At 43.4% G+C, this 16,466-nt stretch overlaps 1 protein-coding gene across 1 annotated transcript in view; it reads left to right on the top strand.

The window, feature by feature from the left end:
* Rad21 (RAD21 cohesin complex component) overlaps nucleotides 1-15,068 on the top strand; it is a 31,522-nt gene extending 16,454 nt beyond the window's left edge. Inside the window, exons 3-14 of the mRNA XM_040730644.1 lie at nucleotides 625-754; nucleotides 2,458-2,557; nucleotides 4,201-4,307; nucleotides 4,918-5,124; nucleotides 5,531-5,656; nucleotides 6,010-6,132; nucleotides 7,329-7,552; nucleotides 8,772-8,931; nucleotides 9,273-9,421; nucleotides 10,139-10,288; nucleotides 11,844-11,927; nucleotides 12,592-15,068. Of these exons, the coding sequence (XP_040586578.1) occupies nucleotides 625-754; nucleotides 2,458-2,557; nucleotides 4,201-4,307; nucleotides 4,918-5,124; nucleotides 5,531-5,656; nucleotides 6,010-6,132; nucleotides 7,329-7,552; nucleotides 8,772-8,931; nucleotides 9,273-9,421; nucleotides 10,139-10,288; nucleotides 11,844-11,927; nucleotides 12,592-12,783 (1,752 nt within the window). The 3' untranslated portion in view covers nucleotides 12,784-15,068. The remainder of the gene's footprint in view (nucleotides 1-624; nucleotides 755-2,457; nucleotides 2,558-4,200; nucleotides 4,308-4,917; nucleotides 5,125-5,530; nucleotides 5,657-6,009; nucleotides 6,133-7,328; nucleotides 7,553-8,771; nucleotides 8,932-9,272; nucleotides 9,422-10,138; nucleotides 10,289-11,843; nucleotides 11,928-12,591) is intronic.
* The last annotated feature ends 1,398 nt before the right edge of the window (nucleotides 15,069-16,466 follow it).

Genomic DNA, 16,466 nt, shown 5'->3' with positions numbered 1-16,466 from the left:
TGAGCTCATTAATAGTGTGTTATCTGTTTGGGTCATTATTGTGGCTTCTGATGTAGTAATAGAAAGGAATGAACCACCGCTTAACAAGGAAAGGTGTTAAGGGGACGTTCTAGGACAGATCTGATTGGCTGGAGCTCAGAGACATCCCAGAGCCTCAGCACTCTGCTCATTGACTCCTGTCCTGTCCCTGTCTTCACACGGCAGGAAGGGAAAAGGACAAAGACGTTCTGTTGTTTCCAAAGTCTTTCTCAGAAATTTGCCGGCAAATGCCACCCTTATTTCTACTGACTGAAGTGTGCAAGCATGCCCATGCCTGGTCAATAGCAAGTTTTAGCAGACAGATGAAATAGTAATCACTTCATGGCTAGGCACATTCTCCTTGGTAAAGTCCATGAGAAGGTTTGCTTCCTGCTTCATGGCTGCCTTTATGTCTAAGTGAATTCACAAATCACTACTGTTCGGTCTGTATTAAGAGAGTATTGGCTAGGTCAGAGCAGCACATGGTAAGGTGCAAATGTTTAGTAACCGGCTTTAACTCCTCCGGGTGTAAGAAAAGACGGAAGTCCCTATACACTAAAGCACACTTACAGATGTTGAAGGACATGTATTTACTGTCTTACTCAGGTGAAGATGGCACTACGGACATCAGGACACCTCCTCCTGGGAGTTGTCCGAATCTATCACAGGAAAGCCAAATACCTCCTCGCAGACTGTAACGAAGCCTTTATCAAGATAAAGATGGCTTTCCGGCCAGGTATTGTGATTTCTTTCTTTTCTAACCTGCTACTTGGATGGAAATTGCTAAGCGTGTATTTTAGGTAGGTGTGCTTTATTTTCATAGCAGCATAAGGAAGCCTTCAAAGGCAAGCTCAAGTGTGTCCACTCTTGGACTAAGTATTTGCTATAATTTCAGCATCTTACACACAACAGCTGAGTCACCAGAGCTGACATGGAAAAGTAGTAGATATGTGATGAATTTTAAAAGATGGAGGAGGAAATGCCACTCTCGGGGTTTGGTGTGTTCGTTCTTTTTTCCCCCCTGAAAAGTTTTAATGTACTTTTAAAATCAAGCAACTTTTAATCCTGAGACATTACATTTACTGTTGTTTGTTGTGTTGTTGTTGCTGCTGTTTTGTTTGGGGTGAGATTATAATACCTGGAATGTTCTTCTGAATTCATAGTCTGTGATGTTGACACTGAGGAACTGTTACTCTTTTAAAAATGATCTGAATGCGGGCTGGGGTAACTGAGTTGGCACACGTGGAGAACCTGTGGTCAGTTCCCATGGCCTGTGGGGAAAGCTGGGCGGGATGACACCTGAGTCCAACCCTATCCTGGGGAGGGAGGAGATGGGGTCATCCTTGGGACTCTCTGACCAGCTCGTCTTGCCGAATCTGAGAGCTGTGTGTCAAGGGAGAGATCCTGTCTCAATACTAATAATATTTGAATGTATATGGGGTGCTTTATACAGTAACTTGTATTGAGGCTGTATTCTAATTCTTCTATTTTAACACGTGATAGTAAACTACGTAGTACTTTATTTTGGCCTAATAAAGTGTGCTTATTGTAAGTAGCATGCTAAATAAGTAGTGGTTTTTGTTTTTGTTTTCTCAATGCTTGTCATTTTATTGTATTTTCCTTTGGTATTTTGAGACAGGGTTTCTTTGTGTGGCCCTGGTTGTCCTGGAACTCCATTCATAGACCAGGCTGGCCTCAAACTTGACAGAGATTTGCTTGCCTCTGTTTTAGAGTGCTTGGATTAAAGGCGTGCACCGCCACCACCTGGCTTGGCATTTTTAAGTATTTTTATCATGGAATATTTTGAGCATGGCAAATTGTGTTACTTGTTTTCCTAAAATAACCAACAACTGAGCTAGGGAGATTACTTAGTTGTTAGTTTTCTTACCATTTAAACATGAAGGGAATGAGTTTAGTACCCACACTATAGGGGGAAAAGTGGGGTTTAGTGGCATCTGGAATTCCAGGGCTGGGGAAGAGCAGGGTCCCTGAGACTTGTCCAGCCTAATTGTTGAGCTTCGGGGTTGATGAGAGACCTTCCCCAAGAAAGGTGGTGAGCAGTTGAAGTCCCCTGACCAGCTAGCCCTCTGGCTTCCACACTGCACACGAGGAGAGCATGATCAGATTAAAGAATGTGTGTTTATTTACTCCTTTGCAACCATTCCTATTGCCCCTGGTGAATGTCGTGGGAAAGGTAGGAAGCTAACTGTGTGTTTGTTGGCATGCCCTTAGCCTAATGCATTACCAGTGCTTGGCCTGTCTTGTAGAGCACGAGGTGGGACTCGAGACAGTGAGACAGCAGCAGAACAAGTGAGCCTTTGCTCGCGCTGCCAGCTTTTCTGGGATGTAGCCTGCCGAAGTCGTTGTCATGTTTGTTACCCGTGGCTCACATGCAATCTGTGCTTAGCTAGGCCTTCAATCTTGACGTCTCTTTTCCAGGTGTTGTCGATCTGCCTGAGGAAAATCGGGAAGCAGCTTATAACGCCATTACGCTACCTGAAGAATTTCATGATTTTGATCAGCCACTGCCAGACTTAGAGTACGTCTCTCTGGATCTCCTCCCTTCTGGCTCTCTTCCTTTCCTAACCCTCATCTTTTAGATTGTCAGTGCGTAACCGACTTCCGGTTGTATTTGTTGCCTTCATGTTTGGTACTTCGTTAAGAGTGTTGTGTTGACCTTAATTATAAGATGTCTGGGAAAGTCATGTGCATGTCGACATCTAACACAGTTTGAGAGTCCTAATGGACTCAGGCAAAGCTTGCATACCCTGAAGACTTGCCTGGGTGTGTCCTTTACGTAATGCTGTCAGTAAGCGTGGAACTTGTTTCGAGATTACTTTTTCAGAGAGATATATTACAGATACATACTGGTTGGTGATCTTAGCAAGCTGTACTGGAAGCTGTAATTTTTAAAATAGATATATGTGATGGGTTGCAGCACCCTGTGAAGAATATGAGATATCATTATTTAAAGTACATTTAAGAGGAAAAGGTTACATGGAGGTGACTTTTTGCGGAGAGCAGTTGTGTGTTTTCTTGCCAGTCATTAAAGTCTAGCTATTGTGCAGGATAGCAGATGTGACTGTACTTTACCAGGTCTTTGGGTAGCACACCTGACAGCAGCCTGTTTATCCTTCTAGTTGAAGGCTTAGGAGAAGTGGGGCCGAAAAATGAGGTGGACTAAAGTCTCAGGCAACAGCCAACTGTATTTAGAGCATCAGACAGTTTACACTCCGAGGGGAGAGGAGAGTAGTGTGTACAGTCACAAGGACAAACCACGGGTGACAAACATTCTTTTGCATAGAGACTCGCTCCTCGTGGCTACACCTGGGAGGAGCATGAAGACACATTCTAAGAGCAAGTTCATATTTTGAAAAAACTTGAGGTCTTAGCAGTTTCTCAGGACTCCTTGGACTGTGTTCTGACACCAACCCTCTACACTAAATGCTCCATTCATTTCACGACAAATTTTCTAGCCTTTTGAAAAGATCTGTGACGCCTAATGAGTTTTTTACCCAGCTTTCATCCTGTGTTAATTACGGCTGGGCACTAGCTGCCAGCTTTCCTCCCCTCCCCTAGAGGTTAGCATATGAACCCCAGTTACTTTAGCCTTTTTACTACCTGATGTCAGCTTTTCAAGTTCACTCCCCATTTTGTTAGTAGCAGGTGATCTATTATTTGTAAAGCCAGAAATGTTTTTAGTATCGGTAATGACTTGCCTTAGAAATGCCAATGATTGGTTGGGTTGGTATTTTTGTTGTGGTATTGATCATTGGTTTCTGCGTTTGCAGATAGGGTTCTCACCGATGGTTAACATGATGTACCTTTAAATTATACAGGGGATGTAATTTGTTAGTAAATAAATAAGAGTCAGAAGCATATGGAAGCTAGTTCGTATATACCCTGTACGTTTCAGAAGTGATACAAATGTAATTCGGCCTTCCTAAATTTTTGCTCTACAATAAATACCATATTGCTTTAGGTAATGATTCTAATATGTTTTGCTAACCTATCATTAATGACTTCAAATTTTTAAATTCAAATTAACTTTTAAATCATATTAAGGTTATATCGAGGTTTGTTGACTGTAGCACTAGGCTTCTCAAAGTTGATAGGGTATATAGAGAAAATTGGAGTACTTTGTAAAATTTGATAATGTGTATTTGAACTTTATTTTTAAAGTGACATCGATGTCGCCCAGCAGTTCAGCCTGAACCAGAGCAGAGTGGAAGAGATAACCATGAGAGAAGAAGTTGGGAACATCAGTATCCTACAGGAAAATGATTTCGGTACAAGCAAATTGCTAATCACTAGTTAGATTTTAATTATGTTGTTACATTGCCAGGAATTACAAAGGATGGTAGACTAAAAGTATTTGTGTGGACAGAAACACTTAATGTGTCTGTCTCCATCAACAACTTGCTTTGGTACTGTGTGTAAGGCATTGTGTCCAGTGATGTACCAGAGTTGCGGTTCTCTCTGCTTCTGCCCCCGCCGTGCAGTAAGAGCACCTGTGCTTGAAGTGTGGAAAGTCCAAGTGCTATCTATGGTAATGCTCATTCTTGAACTAGTCGTTTGGGCACAGTTCATTGCATTACTGTGTACGTTACTCAGAAACTTAAGGGGTCAGATTGGCTGTAATTCACATTCTTTTCTGGATAGCAGCGCTTTCTATCAAAGTCTGTGAATTCTAACAGCAAGTTCAGTGTACGTTATTAGACGTTTTGATGGCCTAAATTGTGTTAGACATTCCCCAGAGATAAAAGTTTAACCCAGGTGTTTTAGTGTCTGCCACTAAAGACTTGAGTGAGCAGTGTAGCATCATAGCTGATTAGTCATCGGCTTTTGCAAAAGTGACATGCCTGACTTTGCACAACTCACGCCGTCTGCTGTGTGCAGGTGACTTCGGGATGGATGACCGTGAGATAATGAGAGAAGGCAGTGCCTTTGAGGACGATGACATGTTAGTGAGCACCAGTGCCTCCAACCTGCTCTTAGAGCCTGAGCAGAGCACCAGCAATCTGAACGAGAAGATCAACCACCTAGAGTATGAGGACCAGTACAAAGACGACAACTTCGGAGAAGGCAACGATGGCGGCATCTTAGGTGGGTGTGAGGTCCTTCTTGAGTTCTGTTTCAGAATAGACACCAACTCCAGATACAAATGGGGGAATTGGGATCGGGTGTCTCAAAGCTTTCTAGAAAGCTAGTCAAAATGCTTAGCTTTGTGTACATGCTTTTGTCAGAGTTCTGAATTTTGCTAGTTGTTCAAGCTGTTGTGTTGTTTGGTAGTTTGTGGATATATGAACTAGAAATAAAAGTGATGGACAGAAGTTTTTTCAGATAATAAGTGTTTTATGCCTTTTTAAACTACCTAGAGAGAAACAGATGCAAATTGAATACGGGTTTAAATTTAATCCCCTTAAACCTAATTTTTTTTTTGTCCCTTGATTAGTTATTGTGGTTTTAGCATTTCTTTTTCTGATTTTAACTGTTACATTTTCTATTGCAGATGACAAACTTATAAGTAATAATGATGGTGGCATCTTTGACGACCCCCCTGCCTTGTCTGAGACAGGGGTCATGTTGCCAGAGCAGCCTACACATGATGATATGGACGAAGATGACAATGTGTCAAGTGAGCATTTTATGTTTCAGGCTCCTGGGGGGGGGGTGATATAGATGGCATAGCAACAACAGATACGTCACAAAACATAACAACGCAGACCTACCTCTCAGTACATTGTGAATACCTTTGACTGCTTTGGTTAGGGTTGATGGCTAGTTCTCATGTTTTCAGTGTTTAATCTGCTATTCCCCTCTTTTGTACATTGCAGTGGAGCTCTGCATGGGCTGCTTGGAAAATATTAAGTTAGTTTTCTTAAAGCCCATGGGGTTTTGTTACACTTCCTAAGCAGGATTTCCTTTTCCATTTGTAGCGTATGCATGTTACACCTGAGTCTGTTATGACCGTGTCGCTTTTACTTACAGTGGGTGGGCCTGAGAGCCCCGATTCAGTGGATCCTGTTGAGCCGATGCCAACTATGACTGACCAGACAACACTTGTCCCAAATGAGGAGGAAGCTTTTGCACTGGAGCCCATTGATATAACTGGTGAGCGGGTCCTTAGACTCCAGTGTGTAGGTCTTTCTTTCTCTGCTGTTGCCTGCACGTGCGTCTGCCGCTGTCTTCACTCTGTCCAGTTTGATTGGATGTCTGTGGAAGGAAGATTACCTGATCTGTGAGCTGCAAGGTGTAGAATTATAGAGCAGCTTTCCTGTTGTGTGTTTTCTCTTTGGGCCTCACATAAGAGCATCAATCATCTTGGGGTCAGTGAGATGGCTCAGTGCATAGTGAGGACCTGAGTTTAGTGAATCCCCATGACCCGCGTGGTGGTGATAGAGAACCAGTACTCTCCGTTGTCCTCTGATGTGCCCGTGTGCCCTCATACAAACACACCAAAAAGACCAAAACACCTTTATTTAAAAATGTCTTTTAGCCGGGCGTTGGTGGCGCACGCCTTTAATCCCAGCACTCGGGAGGCAGAGGCAGGCGGATCTCTGTGAGTTCGAGGCCAGCCTGGTCTACAGAGCGAGTTCCAGGACAGCCTCCAAAACAATACAAAGAAATGCTGTCTCAAGAAAACAAACCAAAAGAAAAAATGTATTTTTAGTAAGAATGTGATGATTGGGTTTTCTGTGGAGAGGAATCTTAACTTTGAATGCTTTATCATGAAACACGGGCTATGAAGAAGTCAGAACTTGGTGGTGTGTGTGTGTGTGTGTGTGTGTGTGTGTGTGTGTGTGTGTGTGTGTGTGTGTGTGTGTGTGAGAGAGAGAGAGAGAGACAGAGAGAGAGAGACATGTGGACCGAACAGGTTATAGCTGTGTGTTCATGCATAAGAGGTCATGAATGAAAAGAGGGTGGGACACATGGGGAGGACGAGGGGAAAATGGTGACGCTGTGTTCTTAGAAAGCAAAAACTACTTAAAAAATAAATACGCTCTGTTTCAAAAGAAAAAAATGTCAGGACTTATGACTTCGCATCTGACAGGTGTGGTGTGTAATGTGGTATTTACAGAATTGACTGTTGGGTTATTTCACCTGTTTTATGGCAAAAATCTAATTATTCATTTGGCAATTTTCTATTGAACGTCTGTGTGGCAAATAACACTTAAAAACCATCAATTAAGTTACACAGCCTTCATGAGGACTTGCTCCTGGGATCTGTGTCTAGAAAGGCAGAAGCTAATGTTCGGGCCAGGGTGTGGGGCCGCTCAGGAAAATGACCTTGTGTTCTTTTGTTCTAGTCAAAGAAACAAAAGCCAAGAGGAAGAGAAAGCTGATTGTTGACAGTGTCAAAGAATTGGATAGTAAGACCATTAGAGCCCAGCTTAGTGATTATTCAGATATCGTGACAACTTTGGACCTGGCCCCGCCCACCAAGAAGCTGATGATGTGGAAGGAGACAGGGGGAGTGGAGAAGCTGTTCTCCTTGCCAGCTCAGCCGCTCTGGAACAACCGGCTGCTGAAGGTAGTGCGCTTCGCTTGCCTGGTTGTCGTGTGTGTGCGTGACTTCTGGAGCATGACTTCTAGGCCTTTACTTTACCATTCTGACCACAAGCTTCTCAGACGGGAGGTACTGCTTTCCTCCCTTAAATCCCAGGGCGCTGAGTCAGCCTCCCACCAAGTGTGCATGGGGCGGTTCTTCCAGGTACAGAATGCCGTTCTTAATTAGTAACAGTGCATCCTCCTCAATCTGCACCAAGCTGTGCTGTCTTAATGTGCACTGTGGTTCAGATTGGCATGCTTTAATTTTATAGTGTGCGTGCGCGCGCAGTTTTCATCTCAACTAGCGTTCCAAACTACTGCAAAACGAGTTTTGTGCGCATGGTGCTTGAATGGTGCCGTCAGGCCACAACTCTGGTAAGCTGAAATGTAGAGAAGAGAAGCGGTTTATTTTCCTCTGCAGTACTCCAGAGCAGCGAGGTTCTGAAGGGCTGCTTTTTATCGGAAACCCTGTCTTCGAGCCATGAAGAAGGCCTGTAAAAGTGTTTGCTCTTTGGGAGGAGACACTTGTTGAGTGGCACAGCAGCTAGTGGATGCCCGTGTTTGTAACTGGCCCACAGCTGTGCTCACATGTGACTCCTAATGAAACTCACCACGCTCCGCTCACAGACAACAAAAAAGAAGGCAGAGACTTACAGGTAGAAAGACTAGTTTATGTACATGTATTAAAATACTATAATAAACCCATTTTCTTATAGTGAATTTAGGCTAATAAAAATCTTTAAAAATTTAGTCTTTCATTCATTTTTTTTTCTAGGAAGAATTTAAAATTTGAGAAACTGCTTTTGTGAATAGTCATTGCATTGCTGTCCATCGTTTACAATGTGATTTTGTTCTTTTGTGAAATAATCACATTTTACTTGCTTGTTAATAAGTAGGAATATGTTGTGTGGTGATGTAGAATTTCACATAGTTAAGGTTGTAAACCTTCAGTTTTGAGACAGGTAAAGTGTAAAATTTATAAATGAATGTCACTGCAGGTACTAATTTAAAACCATGAAGCTTGATAGATGTTTTCAACTTTGTGATGTGACTGCAATGATAATTTGAACCCTTGCATTTCAAGTAGTTTTAAGATGGAATGGTGTGTGAGGGTGTGCGCGAGCCTCTGAGGTGTGCGCGTGCTGGCTACCGGTCCTGCTGTCGGTGTGGCGTTACAGCTGCTGTCTTGCTGTTTGTGCTAGCTCTTCACGCGCTGTCTCACACCACTTGTACCAGAAGACCTTAGGAAAAGGAGGAAAGGAGGGGAAGCGGACAACTTGGATGAGTTCCTCAAGGAGTTTGAGAACCCAGAGGTTCCTCGAGAGGAGCAGCAGCAGCAGCAGCAGCAGCGGGATATCATCGGTCAGTTCTGCTGAGAGGGTTCCCACTGCCTGCGAGTTCACTGTGCATGCTTTGGGGGCGGGCATGGGGGTGCACGCGTCTCCTCATCTTCAGACAGCTGTGGGGCTTTGGGGCCAGCGGGGTCCATATTAAAGCGGTGCCTGCACAGGACTGGGGGGTGAAGACTTCTCCCCACCCATTATCCTTGCATTGTCATAAACTGAGAAATCTAGTGCTGCTTCTTACTGCCTTTCTTCTTTAGGGAAAGTAACTGAGTCTGTGCTGAATGTACTCACTTTAATAAAAACACATTGTCTCAAAATATTGTTGAAAACTAAATTCTTTCCTTGTGACAATTGCAGATGAGCCCATTTTGGAGGAGCCAAGCCGCCTCCAGGAGTCAGTGATGGAGGCCAGCAGAACAAACATCGATGAGGCAGCCATGCCCCCACCACCCCCTCAGGGAGTTAAGCGGAAAGCTGGACAAATTGACCCAGAGCCCGTGATCCCTGTAAGTAAAGGAAACGGTAGGACATGGTCGTGCGGGTAGTTACAAGTGGCATTTAAGGAGTCTGGTTTAGTAGTGTTGGTTTAGGCAGAGAATGGCAGGCAATGCTTGCAGAAGACTAGCCAGGGAATTTAGGAACAAGTCTTTTTTATCCTATGTGGGAAAGGTGTTAATGAACTCAGGAGAGACTTTTCGGTGCTTTGTGAATAGTCTTACTTCACAGTGGTTCAAAACGAGTAACCTTGGTCAGTATGGCCGTAGCGGGCTCTAAACCTCTGCTGGGTCATTTGAAAAATCCCTACCTCTCTCCAGTACTGGGCAGGTTTTTAAATAATTGGTATATTCTCAAATAAATGAAAAGCAGTGAAGTAAATAAGTGACTGCTTCATTTAGGACCTCCCAGTTTTACGTCTGGGATAAATTCATTTGAGGGAGAAAGCAATGTTACCAAAGTAACATTGGACAAAACCACTGACTGGACAACTGCTTCCCAGCCTTGAGAACTTCCTCTGTCCTGTGGTGGAAGGACTTATCAGTAAGAGCCCTATTCTGCACGAGCACAGACATCGGGACAGGCCATGGACAGGGCTTGACTGCTCTCAAATATCCATGTTAATCTCAGAATGAGAATAGCAGCTTACCGCCATAGCTCTAAGTAGGCAACCCGATCGAGCCACGTTTGAAGAAGCTACCCTTAACCCTGGACCTTCGTTGTTTAAGCCTCAGCAGGTGGAGCAGATGGAAATCCCACCAGTAGAGCTTCCCCCAGAAGAGCCTCCAAATATCTGTCAGCTGATCCCAGAGCTGGAGCTCCTGCCAGAGAAGGAGAAGGAGAAAGAGAAGGAGAAGGAGGAGGAGGAAGAGGAGGAGGTGAGGAACCCAAAGCTCTGCAGTGAGGAAATCCCACTCATTGACTCCACAGGCATGAGCCACGCCCGCTGACATTGGCCATCGGAGCCATGAGAAGTGTTCAGATAGAAGCAAAATTGAACTGAATTCTTGTCCACGAGTCACCAGTCCATCATCCCATTTTGTGCTGTGCTGTAAGGACTCCTAAGTTTCCTCAGAAGAAAGACGGGGCTGCCCTTACAGACCCGCATTGCTTACCCTTGCTTTTTGTCATCTTTTTAAATGGTTTTTCCAGACAGGGTTTCTCTGTGTGACTTTGGAGGTTGTCCTGGAACTGTAGACCAGGCTGGTTCTCGAAATCACAGAGATCCACCTGTCTCTGCCTCCCGAGTGCTGGGATTAAAGGCACTTTTTATTATCTTATGATCAATATTCAATTCTTGCTACTATTGAAGCCAGCCTCTGGTCAAACATTCCACCTGTGGCCCAGAATTCAAGTGGCCAAACATACTCCATTTGCCTGAGTTTGGGTTTTGTTTTAATTAGACCAGAGGCAGGCCTGGCTCGTGTGAGGGGAAACTTGGAGGACTGTAACTTTTTACAGAATGGAGATGTCTTACACATGACTTCTCTTTTTTCCCTGCTGTATGTTAAAGTCTTGTCTAGTTTTTACCTTGCTTATTTCTGGATCGCTGCAGTAGTATAACTTAATTAGCTCTTTGTTTGATGTATCTGTTTAAACCTTTGCCTTTAAAATGTTTTCCAGATAACTAATTGAAATTGTTCAATTTTCTTCTCAAGACCATTGTTTATATATTGAATATAGTTTTACTAATAGCCATTCACGTTTGAAGTTTATCTTCATGTCAGTGACTGTAGTAGATACAACATTACATTATTTTAAAGCTAAAATGTGGTTTCCCGACTCTGTTAGATTGGCCCGTTGTCTCAGGTTTATTAAAGTAGGATTCCTGTTCTCAGTGGAGCTGCTGATCCTGGGTGGGAGTTATGGCCCATACCAACTTAGCGTCAGAGAGCCACTTACACAGCTGGTGTGGAATATATATTCATAATGAATAGTGCGCCTCTTTTAATGTGTGAACAGTCTGAATCACTGAGATATTATGCACACTAGTTGGTGGTGACAACCTAGAAAATTAAACTACAGAGCTCACATGCAGCATTAATTAATTTTTCCAGTGTCTAGATTGGCATCGTCCAATTACTACTTTGTGGTGTAGGTTACTAAATCATCTGTTTTGCTTTGTTATACTTACAGCTATATGTAATTGAACGAAACAGTGTCCTTACTGTGATTTGGGTCCTGGCACATGGCTCTTAACTATGGCCTGTGCTGTGTGGACCACATCCATATAGATCAGTACGGAGACGTAATCTTCCAGTGTTTGCTTGCAAGTACTTTTCCTTTGTGATCAGGAAGACAAATTTCAAATGATTCGAAGCAGCAAGCTGGCAGTTTGTGTAGATGAGTCAGACTTAATCGAGCTTTCCAGACACGGCAGTGCTGCTCTCGCTTCAGCAGAATGCTGTTTTCAACTCTTGGTCGTTTCCTCAGGATGAAGATGCTTCAGGGGGTGACCAGGATCAGGAAGAAAGGCGGTGGAACAAAAGGACCCAGCAGATGCTCCATGGTCTTCAGGTATGCCATCACAGTGCCCAACAAGTCCTTTCCCAGAGCCAAGTCACAGCCCCGAGTCACAGCTTTGTGGGAGTGTTTTCAGGCCTGCATTGTTCTGAAGGATTTTAATTGCATGCATGAATTGTAGAGCCAGGAGTAAACCTAGGAAGCATCTAGGGTACTTGGCCATGCTTATCCTGAAAAGCCAATCTGGGATGCTGGGATAGAGAGAGGATTCCTGTGAGTGTGCATTTGTGCCTTCCATGTCCATTGAGCAAGTTCATGTGCTCGGTCAGGCAGAGAGTGCCGGGCAGGTGTCAGTAACCCTCTGCCTTAGCAACCGAAATTCCCGATTCCCTGCAGTAGGGTTTGGGGGTTGAAGTGGGGCTGATTTGATTTTGGTTTTGTTTTCACGATAAATCCACTAAGTGCTTGCTTTTGCTATCACACATCTATATTGAAGCAACTTGGCTTGCTTCTTGAACTTTTATTTTGCCTTTAGATATGCCATAGTATGTTATGGCCCTTTACTTATTGAATAACATTGAGAATAACTCGATACAAATGTCCAGTCCCAGTCCCAACCGAATGTAGTTTAGTTTTTCCAGTACAAAAGCTGCATCATCCGTTGCTACGTCATTGTGTGCGTTACTTGACTTGTCTCGTCTGCTTTGCTTTATTTCAGCGAGCTCTTGCTAAAACTGGAGCTGAGTCTATCAGTTTGCTTGAGCTGTGTCGAAACACAAACAGAAAGCAGGCTGCAGCCAAGTTCTACAGCTTTTTAGTTCTGAAAAAGCAGCAAGCCATCGAGCTCACCCAGGAAGAGCCGTACAGTGACATCATCGCAACACCTGGACCAAGGTTCCATATTATCTGAGGAGCTAGAGGCATTAGTTCTAGTGTTAACTCACTAGTACACGCAAATTGCCCCCGTGTGTAGGGCACCAAAACCCTATAAGGAAGTTTTTAGATTTTTGTTTGTACAAAATCTTTGCCTTTTCTTTCTTCATTTTCCCCCCAGTGTTTCTAATTTGTCCACCATCTTTAAAGGGAAACTGCTTATTTGGGCTGGGATTGTATTCCTGGAGAGAACAGTACCCCAAGAACCCAGAAGACTTAATCAGCCAGAACAGATGTGTGCAATATTGGTGCATGTGAGTAACAGTCAGAAGTCCCCATTTTTATGTTAGTTTTCCATTACTGTGTTGAAAGGAAAACCTGCCTGGGAAATTGCCTGACACTTTTAGAGCTGTGGTTTGAGTCCCCTGATGGGAAGAGACAATGTCTTCCCGTCGGTGGAACCAGCAGTTGGTCACTTGTACCCAGGGATAGCACATGAAGCATCATGATGTCTTCTTGATCATGTTTAAAGTATTCCATAATGAGCAGGAATCTGTGACTTGTGTTGTAACTGATCCTCTTGGACTATTCTGTTGTGAAATCATTCCGTGAGTCTTAGGAGCTTGGACATTAGTGCAGCTCAGGGTGATTGATGGGAGACATCTCCTGTGGCGTGACTCCAGGGGCTGCCGATGACTTTTAAAAGTTGTTTGGGTATGTTTGCTTGAGTAATGCGATCATGAAAATAGAAAGTCTGCTGAGGGTCAGGCTGGTGAGAAACGACACCAGATTGACTTTGCTTTAAGCAAACAGTGCTGTAAAAACTAACGGCTTCTCTGATATTTATTATAAATGTTAGTACTGATCTCTTTCCAATTCTGCACACTCCTGTGTTTGAAAATTATTTTAAATCGCTTCGCAACTGTAATCCTGTATCAGTTTCCTATAATTTAAATGGAGAAAAACATCGAGATAAAGGCTTTATTATTAACAGACCAGATAGCACCAGAAATTATGTGACTATATGAATATCAAAATACGTCTTCACTTGTAGGGAAAAATTATGTTGAAAGTTCTAGCTTAAGTGTTGGCACTTTTATGGGGGGGAAATCAATTTTAAAACTAAGACTTCCATGTATAACCAGTACTTTTAAATTATGTGAAATATTTTAAATTTGTGAACTCGTAATTACTATTTTAATGATTCAGTTTCTTGAGAATGGTAATTGTATAAAATTGCTCTTGCAGTTTTATTTTCAATACGACGTGCCTGTAAACCATGGATATCCCCTTTGTAAAAAGACATTGTAGATAATTGAATGCTTGATTATAGAAAGGTCATTAGTTTCTTGTTACACATTTTGTTAGTCTGGTTTTTGTCGCTTATTGGGTTTAATATTGTTCTTGAAAATAGTTGATGCTATGTTATGTATAACTTTTCTAATAAAAGTTGTGGTTCATGCTGTACATTTCAGAATATACTCAGTTGGTGGTATATCCCAGGAGAAATGTCAACTGAAAAACGTTAACATGACCAAATATTTAATTTGCCTTACCTGGAATAATCTATGCTAATTGATTTTTTTAAGTTTAGTAGTCATGTGAATAACAGTGACCATTATCCAACAACTTGTGCTGAAAGGCTGCACAGTCTTAAGGTAATTAAGGTAATTCTAAACTTTAAGCAAAGGTGCTTAGAGTCCGTACACACAACAAATTGTTCTGCTTCCTAGAGCTCACATTGTAACAGGGAGACAAGTAACAATATGCTTGCATCAGGGGTCCGGAGTAGGGCCGTAGGCTGCAGTGTTAGCGAAGAGCAGTTCCAGGAAGCCTCTTGGAGAAGGTGCATCTGCAAGTGTAGAGAGAAGTAGGGGTCACATAGCGGGGACTGTACAGGCAGCACACGGAGCAGAAGCAGGTAAGAGTCAGATTGCTGTCCACTTGGGCCACACCCCCAGTGCGCCTTAAACCGGCTAGATGGGCCGTGCCCTGCAGAGTGGCCTGGTCTCCTGCCTCCTAGTCAGTAGTAACTAATGAACAGAGAGAACTGTAAAGTCTGTGGGTCCGCTGCCACAATCTTGGAGGGATATTGATGCTTCTGAATGATGTTTATACATTGTGATTGAGAGTAATTCCTGGCATGGTGCCACCACAACCTGAATTATGTGCCGGCTTTGAGACTTGATACTTGCAGTTAAAATGACCAGGATTTGGAACTTCACTCTGCCTTTTATGTGTGGTCTTGAAAATTACATGACATAAGGAATAGTGAAGTGTCTAAAACTAGGTGTCGAATAAATGATTTGTGAAAACGTTTGAGACAAGGAACTCCTGTTTTTTGAAATATGCTATTTTCAGGATGCTGATGACAGCGGGGTATTCAGGAGCCTGGAGAGACTAAAGGAATCTCCCAGGAATCCCTGCTTGGAGCATATTGTCATCGCTGTCTGCAGTGCGAACTGCTCACGTGAACAGTAGATGCTGCTTACCTCTCAGCAGCTGAGGGTAAATGCCTCAGCAAGTTGTGCTGGTCCCCACCCTGTATACGCTAGGTCAGGCTTTCTGGTTGAATGCTTCCCCTGGGAAGCAAATGACATGAATAACTGGCCATACTTGAACCAGTTCGTTTTAAGATTTAAAATGGAAGTCTTGCTGCCAGTTTGACTACGCAGTGCTAAATATATGTGAAACATCCCAAGCTCTCAAGATTCCTCGGGCTTGATCTTTTAGTAGTCACCTGTGATAAAATCCTAGCCCAAAGGCAGGTTGGGCATCCACCCTATGTCCTTGAACCTAGTTTGTTTTGTTGGGGGGGGGCTCTTAATAGAAATACCAGACTTGCTCTGTATGTAAAGCCTGGCTCTGTCAGTCACTGATGGGGACCCGGGTGAACAACATCATCTCCAAATCTTTTTCTTCATCAGTGAATTTGCAGAGCAGGGCATGCTCTGTGGGGTTTGTGATGCCAATAGGTATAACTACCTACAAAACATTGGGAAGTCATAGCTACACTCTGCTGATCGTTTTATGGTGTCAAAGTCCCATATGGATAATTTATTAAAGTCAGTATTCTCTAAAAACGGGAATCCGTGTTCCTTAAATTCATGAAGCAATCCCTGGACATGGTGGTCCCTGAGGGCTCTAGTGGGGACAGCCACACTAGACAAGGTCTTCACAGGCCCTGTAAGCCGGTGCAGAGCAGGAAGCTCGGGAATGCTCAGTGACATTGTCGATTCTGGGGTGGAGGATGCTGTTTCTACACGGGAATGTTTTGTAAGATCAAGAATTCTGGTATGTCCATCATATTTACTGCTTTTCTGTGGTGAGACCACTTAAAACCTAGCTCTTTTCAAGTATTGATAGAATAGGCTGTAAACGTCCATCTGGACATGAAATCTTAATCCAAACTAGTTATGTCACTGAACCCCCCCCCCCAACCCAATCCCTGGTAACTTCTGCTCCTGTGGCATCTATGTCATTTCAAAAGAAGTCCTGCAGTTCACTAATGCCAGCTGTTTTTCTCTTAGTCCCTTCCAGGTGCGTTTATACTGTCACAGCTGGTAGCGTTTCCTCCCTTGTTGTGACAGTATTTCCTTGTCCCTTCCTCCACTGGTGGGCAGATAGGTTGATCCCCAATCTTTGCTATTGTGAGTTGCATCATTGTTTTCAAGAACACGTTGCCCAGCAACATCCCCCCCCCCCGTGTTTTTGCTGTCC

The sequence above is a fragment of the Mesocricetus auratus genome, unplaced genomic scaffold, assembly GCF_017639785.1.
Source record: "Mesocricetus auratus isolate SY011 unplaced genomic scaffold, BCM_Maur_2.0 Super-Scaffold_100023, whole genome shotgun sequence".
In the NCBI taxonomy this organism is placed as follows: domain Eukaryota; kingdom Metazoa; phylum Chordata; class Mammalia; order Rodentia; family Cricetidae; genus Mesocricetus; species Mesocricetus auratus.
This window is presented reverse-complemented; position numbering and strand designations above follow the sequence as displayed.